The sequence below is a fragment of the Blennius ocellaris genome (genome assembly GCF_963422515.1).
Source record: "Blennius ocellaris genome assembly, chromosome: 21".
Lineage (NCBI taxonomy): Eukaryota > Metazoa > Chordata > Actinopteri > Blenniiformes > Blenniidae > Blennius > Blennius ocellaris.
The window spans coordinates 13,365,190-13,373,746 of record NC_137670.1 but is presented as its reverse complement, the minus strand read 5'-3'; the positions used below and the strand labels follow the sequence as shown (position 1 = coordinate 13,373,746).

The following is an 8,557-nucleotide window of genomic DNA, read 5'->3' as shown; positions in this document are numbered from 1 at the left end:
TGTTTTTTCAACATCAACATTGATAATGAGAATTGAAACTCAACTTTTTTTTTTGTGGGGGGGGGTCTTCTTTTTATCTTCTTCTTGCATTATTTGAACACATTTTTATATTTGAACATTTTTGTAAACCGAAAGATCCATCGTAACAATAAATAAATAAATAAATAAATAAATAAATAAATAAATAAATAAATAAATAAATAAATAAATAAATAAATAAATAAATAAATAAACTATTGTGACGTCACCTTGACGTCTCATTTGATTGGACGTGAGTGTGCGCCACCTGACTGACGTAGTCAGGAAGTATTTTGGTTACACAAGGCGGAAGTGTATAATTTTGTGAGCCTGAAACATATTTTTAAGGGGCAGAAAGGGAGGAAAAACACGCCGCTACCGGATAGCGTTGCGCCAACTCAGTGTCTTTCGTTACCGGTAAGGACACTGACGGGTGCTTTACTTGTCTTTTTGTCTTTCCTTGAGTGAGACGTGATGTCAGCCGACGTTAGCGTTGCTAACTCATCCCAGCGTTATTCCAGACGGGCGTTAGCCTCGGAGCTAACTCGCAGGTCCAGCCTGTTCGCTCATCACTTTTATTCAAGTGTATCGTTCTCCTGTTTCGTTTAAAAAGATATGTGTGGACTTTGTTTATCAGGGTGTGAAGTTGGCCGCTGAAAGCTTGTAAGGCTTCACAACAGTATGTTTCCCCCGTTATACAGCCAGATGTGATTGCCTGGCTAGTTTTGTATTAGTTTACAGTTTTTGTGGCTCTATCAGTGTTGATATACCGGCTGTTTGTAAAGCACAACAGTTAATTAGTCAAAAGTGGTTTCTCTAGCTTGTCGTATGTAAATATTTATATAATGTCGTCACCGTGTTTGTAATTAAACTTATTGTACAAGGTATTTTTAACCCTATATGGGACACAGCTGTCTTAATACTTTAAAGTTTTCTACTCTTCCTTAGTATTTTTATACAATTCAATGTTTCATTTTGCTCTAACAAATACATGTAAAGTTAAAATGCTCAAAGATATACTTGAGTTAAAATTCTAATGTCATTGTTTATGTCACAATTTTCAAATTCACGTGTATGTAGTTGCAAGTAATTTGTACAATAAGTATTTATTTAGTATCGATCTTTATGATTATTGTTGGTGTGTCGACAGAGATAGAAGCTAATAGGCTGGTCGAGATTGTGCAGTTCAAATTTAAATAAAATAATGACTTAATCAAGTACTTGCATCTTGAGACATTTACAATAATGTGATGTTTATTTAAAGCTTTGATATTACACCAAGGAAATACTTGCTTATGATTGGACAAAATGGACACTTCCATCTCAGTATGATGGTTTGGTTTATTTTTGCTCATGAGGACATAAGCAGAAGTACAGTATCAAAGATTAAAACTGCTATAACAGCCCTTCCTTCTAACTTGGTCCACTTACAACCTGCGTTTTCTCTTTTTCAAGGTTAAGCCGTGTCACACCACCACCTCTCTTCCCATCTGCCGTTTCCCACCCGAAGTGTGATCCTGGTCGCCCTCAGTGCCTCTGTGCTCACAGTTCTGCACCTCAGCGGACCTGTCGTTTGAGATCGCCTCGCCTATACCCGTCTCTGTCAGGCTATGGCTGGGCGCAGTGGAGGAGCGAGCAGGCCAAACGGCGGCGCGGCAGCAAACAAAATCTGCCAGTTCAAGCTGGTGCTGCTGGGGGAGTCGGCGGTGGGCAAGTCCAGCTTAGTGCTGCGCTTCGTTAAAGGCCAGTTTCATGAATTCCAGGAGAGTACCATCGGAGGTAATGTGTTCGTACATTTGAAAATTAGTGATTTCTTTTAAAATGTAAAATTTTTGTGGGTCTCAGTAGTTGGAATGTTGTTGAGTCCATGTAAGACTGTTTTTAAATGTATTAATACTCGTGCTGCTACAATAGTCAACTGAATTGCAACAAGTTATGTTTTTTTTCTCTGCTCTTAAAAGCACAGAAATTTACGAGTGTTTTATTTAGTATCGTTGGGGAATTACACGACAGTTTGTACACAAGCTTATCTGAAGTGATTTAAAGCCTCTTTCTTTGCGAGCGGGATTAGTTCCAGTAAAATGAAAGCACGACTATCAGTCCATTGATGAGCTTTGTCCTCTCCACGCTCAGCTGCCTTCCTCACTCAGACGGTCTGTCTGGACGACACCACTGTGAAGTTTGAGATCTGGGACACGGCGGGTCAGGAGCGCTACCACAGCCTGGCGCCGATGTACTACAGAGGTGCTCAGGCGGCCATCGTGGTCTACGACATCACCAACACAGTATGTTTTACACGCGAGCTGTGATATAAACCTCAAATAGAGGTTTCAAGAATTTCTCTATGTCAAATTATTTGCAGAGTTTATTGTAGATAGTCCTCAGATGTTTAAAACGTCTCCACTGTAAAGTGACTTTTATCAGTTTGTGTTGACAAATGCAATGTTTAATCACCTATACAACCTTTTAGCGGATGTTTTAAATCAGTGTAATCTAAACTTAGATTCCTGAGAGGCATTTGAGTGTTTATTGATTGTGTCATGAACATTTTTGTAACGTGAATCTGTTTCTGTTCATCAGGACACTTTTACTCGTGCAAAGAACTGGGTGAAGGAGCTCCAAAGACAAGCCAGTCCCAACATAGTGATCGCTTTGGCTGGGAACAAGGCCGACATCGCAAACAAGAGAGCTGTAGATCTGCAGGTAGAAAGAAACTTCAATAAGACTCAAGTCGTCCTGAATTAGTTTTGTTACAGAACTGTAATAAAGCGTAATATCCTTGTCAATGGCTGTTTCCAGGAGGCACAAGTATATGCTGACGAAAACAGTCTGCTCTTCATGGAGACGTCGGCCAAGACGGCCATGAACGTCAATGAAATTTTCATGGCTATTGGTACGTACCTGTTAAAGTCACATTCACTTCCTCACCAGTTTCTGATTTCTACAACCAAATTGAAAACACTCAAACTTTAGAGAGTGAAAACGACATGAGCACAGCAGCGCTGTTTGAATGGGTGACGGAAAATATTTGTAAAGACATTTATTTAAAAATCACTGTCAAGTCACTTAAGTATTGAGTTAATTTGTTCTGTTGTGTCAGTGATTGTTTTTACTCTTCAGTCATTTCGTTCATTACAAGGCGGTGAAAGTTCAGGCTGACTGCTTACCTTTCTGACTTTGAGATCATTATCTCCAGTACAGAACATCATGGATGTCTGCATTAAAAGTATTACACGCTGTATCTTTTCACGGAAACATTGTCGTCTGGGATCAATATCCTGCCTGTGAATCGATACGGCCGAAAACACATCGACTTTCTCTTTAAATCCTAACTGGCAAATTGTTAATGCCACAATATATTTTCATTCTGCACACAGTAGCAGGTGTAATCTTTGTTTTGTAGAGTTAAATTTAACCCTTGAAGTACAGCTAAAACACTTAAGAACTGTTTCCTCATTAGAATTTCTTTCCACTGTTGAAGCTTAATGTCTATTAGACATATGGGTTATGAATTTTATGAGAGCAATTCAGTTAATGGTGAAGAAAAGACTCTAGTAACCAATATATTGGCCAATTAATTAATACTTTTTTTTTGCTGGGCTGACACTTCGACATAAATATGTCGATTTAGTAGTGGTGTGTGTGTCAGTGCCTCGCATCAAAGACTGCAGCGTCCGGTCAATGTTGCAGCAGCGATAAAAGCGTGGAGAGAGAACAAGACCAATAACAGATTTTTCTCTAATAACTAGAATCGGCCAATTAAATCCATAATATTGATATCCATGAATCTGATGGAAAGTCAAATTCACTCACCATTTCTTGCAAAAGATCTCTTTCCCACCAGGGAATCTTATATAATATACGATATAATGTGTAATTTACAGTAATGAGCCTTAAATGGGAGCGTCATTAAATGTTTAAAGCCGTTCAGTGAAACCTGCACTGAAACTGCAGAAGTCGCGCCTCCATTTAAAGGGTTAACCGTCTGTTCTTTTGTCTCCGTAGCAAAAAAGCTACCGAAGAACGAGCCTCAGGGCGGCGCTGGGCAGGGCGGGCGGACGAGGACGGGAGTGGATCTACAAGAGGCGAGCCCCCAGGGCCGCAGCAGCCAGTGCTGCGGCGGCGGCAATTAGCAAGTACAACGCCACGAACTTAGTGAACGAGCCGAGAACATCATTGTAAGGACAGCCCGTAGCTTAAAAAAACGAACAAAAAAAACAAAAAAAAAGGAAAAGAAAAACCCAGAGAGGCAGGAGAGGGCAGAGCCACTCACCACTCCTGCACTTAAACTGAGATTAGAGATGAGATTATCTGGATCCTCTTTGATTACAGGAACTTTTTTAAAAAAAAGAATCATAAGCTAGAGGGAATTTCCAAGGTCCCTCACTACTTCTGTCTTTCCCTGTGTGTGTGTGTGTGTGTGTGTGTGTGTGTGTGTGTGTGTGTGTGTGTGTGTGTGTGTGTGTGTGTGTGTGTGTGTGTGTGTGTGTGTGTGTGTGTGTGTGTGTGTGTGTGTGTGTGTGTGTGTGTGTGTGTGTGTGTGTGTGTGTGTGTGTGTGTGTGTGTGTGTGACTTTTTTTCCGTGTCCCTTCCGGTTTTCTCTTCAGCCTCCGTCTTCCCATCGATCGAGAACTTTTAAATGAACTATTTTGAAGCGTGACGCTGAAGGTTGTTTCGCCGCCGTCGTCCCCCGTGTGTCTGAGCGTGTGCGTCAATGTCCGGTTTGTGTACGTGTGTACAGTATTCACAGCACACTGTATGTTTCTATATGCACACAAACACGTTTTGTACTCCCGTCATCTCCCATTACACCCACCTCCGTGGAAGAAACCAACGCAACTCGCGTCGACGCTGAAATGGTAAACGGCGAGCAATTGGGGTTGACGTCTCATTGCAATTCAGTCCTCGGCCTTTTGACGCCGTCGTCGTGAACATGTGATCAGTTTTCTGGATCCTCGCTCAGTCGCAGCGTCACGAAGCAAGGTTCTTTTGGTTATTCTTTAAGAACGTGGCCGGGGCTGCGTTTCCATGACTGCGAATCCAAACACAGCTGGAGCATGGTTTTCTCTAAATGTGGCCTTGTGAACCCAAAGCTTTGTCCCAAAATGCGCCCTTCACCAACCAAACGATCTCGAGCCAGATCACATGTTCATGTCAGGTGTGAAGGGGGGGGGGGGGGGGTAGTTGTAATTCCTGGATGAGACCCGAGGGGACGGAAAGCCGACCGTCTGACAGAAGCCCCCCCGGTCCGTGCGACAAATGCAGTTGCTCTCATTCATCCGTATTGATAATTGTAACGCCGCAGAGTTGTTAGCCTTTTTTAAAAGAAGTGTGAAATAACTTGTAAATCTGAAAAAGTAATAAATACCATGTGAGACTCAGCTGCCTGCAGGCCTCTTTTATATTTCTGTCTTTGGAGCTTTTTTTTTTTTTTCTCTCTCTCTCTTTCACACAAACGACATCTATCCAAGCTGCAGCTTTTAAAGATGCTCTCACCCGACTGATCATCTGCTTGGGACTGGTTGTGATGTTCTTTTACATTACATCTTCAGATGTGAGAGGGTTTTTTTTTGTTTTCCCCAAACTAGGCACAAATGTTCATGTTCACTCAAGAATTAAGTGAGATCATGGTGATTGTTCAAGAAGTGATGCATAATTGGGACACGATGTCACTGGAATGGGAGGGGACTCATTTTATTTGGTCTCCTTTCACTGGTTTATGTGGTTAATGTTGGCAATTTGACTTTGATCAATATGGCAATATATGTGGAATCTCAAGATTACGTTTTTATTGTTTGCATAAATCAAGCAAAGTTTACTTTTGGTTTTGACATTCATATTGTGTGGATTAAGTTTGAATTCATCTTTGAAAAACATTGTTAAAATACTATATTAAACAAATCATTACTAATGTCATGTTGATAATTGCACATTAGGAACATTTAATTCTTGGTTACAGTATTTGTTCTTCATAGATGCATTTTTCAGTTGTTTGTACTTAAATACTGATTTTTCCCGATGGGGTTTTACATTTAATCCTGCGTCTCGGCACGTTTTCTTCATAAAACAGAGTCGTACAATTTCTAAAGAGTTTAGTCATAAGCTAATAATAGCAAAAAATAGGCAAATAATTAAGCTGCTGTATTCACACAAACAAGCAGTATTATTAAAATCAATAGTTTTAATATATCTACACATGAACTAGCACCAAAGACAGTTCCAAGATGTCTTAGAAACATTTGTTATTAATAAGGTTAAACATGTATTTGTTTGTTTGTACTCCACAAATTGATACCAAACCGGGCTGTCTTTGAATTTAAACGAGTTTGACATCTCATATAGATTGTTGTTTTTTTGTTTTTTTAATTGTCCATGTCCTCAGTAACTACATTTAAACACTAGATGGCAGCACCACACCTGACTTCAACTGAAGTTGCGCTCTCGCTCCCTTGCGTCACACTAGAATATATTCTGTGTATCAATGGAGCAGTTTTACTTTTTAGCGATAATCTGCGCCATTTATTAGGGACCTCGCCAACGGCTGGGCCCTAGTTTTTTTTTACATTTCAGTAAAAGAATCTTCAATAGATGAAATAACTCTCAATTGGTTCCAACCACTGTCTGTAGATCATATTTGAGATTAGGCAGAGGATAAAATGGACAATGCTGAAACTTTATGGTAGTTCTATGCTATTTAATTGAGATGAAGTTTAATTAAAAGATGAAATGATAGGATGTGGTAATAGTTTGTTTGTTCTTGATCTGCAAAATGTGTTTGCTGCAGAGAGCAGATCATGTATCGGCAATTTGTTTTCCTCAAGTTTCACATAATAAATATTCAAAGACATTCAAAGATTTGGTTCGAGGCGACAGCAGTAGTATCAATGAGATATATTTGCTGGTGAGGTAGTTTTATGAATTTTTTGCCAAATGAGTGTAGGAATGTATTCAATCGGGTGTATTTATAAGATTAGCATAAATATCAACTGTCTGGACAAACAAAAGGCCGCGTGGCGTTGCAGTGGTCTGAGTGGGAGACTTTCTGACACTTCATAGATGTGTGTTATTTAAACAGTGTGTGTGGATGGCGAGTTGAAAGTTCTAAAATCTAAAAAGGTTATTTTTTTTCCGCTTTCAATTTTTTTCTCTAACAAATGTTGGCAAGTGTTTGGTGTAAACAGTAATTTGCATATGTTTACATTACTCACTTTGCCTGCAGTGTTGCACTGTTTTGTAGCATTTCTAATCACCAACCCACTGTTATGCACGTTGGCTATGTTAAGACCAGTTTTCCAAGTTTGTGTTTTCTTTATTCATGTGTGACCTCGATCAGATTGATGAGTTGTGTGAGCACCTTAAATTCCATCCCTCATTCCAAGTATCATCTTCTGGCAGCCACAGGCACTGGAGAAGTCATATATGGAACCACGAGCGTCGACTTCGGCGGCCATCATGTTTACTTCTGTAAGACAACAAGCTGAAAGTAATATCTTTCTTGTTGTTTCTTTCTCCTCTTCAGGACAGTAATTAGTTCACAATGGGAGAAGAGCCGCACCAAAAGCTTGAGTCTACTGTAACTGAGAAATGCCAGCAGCTTTAAGTATTTCACAAGCGGATTTTCCCTTGGCTCACTTTCACAGCTTTAATCTCCACGCACACAATCGAGCAGGAAAAAGCAACTTAATACAACAGATTCTTAAATCAGTGAATGGAGTGATCCATATTTTATATCATGAGGACATTTTAGTTAAAGAAACAAAGGTTTTTATTCACTGCAAATATCCAAAAGATACTGGAAAATGTTTAAAAACCACAAGTACTACATTGTTATTTATTCTTGGATTGTCTGTGTTTGTATTGTGGTCAGCCCTGAAATTCTATTTACTTTTAAAAGCACTTGAACACAACCAGTCGTCATCATATGGCCTTGGCTTTAATCAAGTGGCATCTTCACAAGACGCTCACTAAAATGTGTGGAAATTGGAAATTCTAACCATAACGTGCTTTAAAAGAATCAAATTCATGCTTGAAGACTTTAACAGTATGAAGATAGACAATAATGTGCCTTGAATTTGTGTAAAACTGACCAAAAGTACGCATATTTTAGCATTTCGGGTTTTTTAATTCCTCAGATAGGCTGTAGTTTCAGCTGAATATTTGCTGATCTGATGGCTCTACAATATAAAGGATTTTTCAATTTTTTTTTTTTTTATTAAAAATTACACAAAAGAGGACTGGCTAGATTTGTATTGAGCCTACATTCTTAAACAGATTATATATCACTTGCAGTCGTTTTGTGTGTGATGTTGCTGTTCAAGCACAGTTTGACACGTTTTAATAGTTTATAGCTAAATGCATAAATTAAGGGCCCCTAACAGCAATTTAGAGATCCTTCACTAAAAAACCAAAGGGGTCAAACAGTTTAGACTTTTGTAGGAAATACAACAGAACAATGAATCTCAATCATTTGCATAAATAATTATTCCAATAGTCTTATTATTTCCTTTTACTGTGTGTGCGTAAGTTGAATATATGGTCC

At 39.2% G+C, this 8,557-nt stretch overlaps 1 protein-coding gene across 1 annotated transcript; it reads left to right on the top strand.

Moving 5' to 3' along the window:
* The first annotated feature begins 308 nt into the window (after positions 1–308).
* LOC308145287 (ras-related protein Rab-5C-like) lies at positions 309–4,371 on the top strand. The gene is made up of 6 exons (XM_080516668.1): positions 309–435; positions 1,474–1,797; positions 2,152–2,303; positions 2,599–2,721; positions 2,818–2,911; positions 4,024–4,371. Exons 2-6 carry the CDS (start codon positions 1,629–1,631, stop codon positions 4,149–4,151), a joined length of 666 nt encoding a protein of 221 aa, XP_080372794.1. The 5' UTR covers positions 309–435; positions 1,474–1,628; the 3' UTR covers positions 4,152–4,371.
* The last annotated feature ends 4,186 nt before the right edge of the window (positions 4,372–8,557 follow it).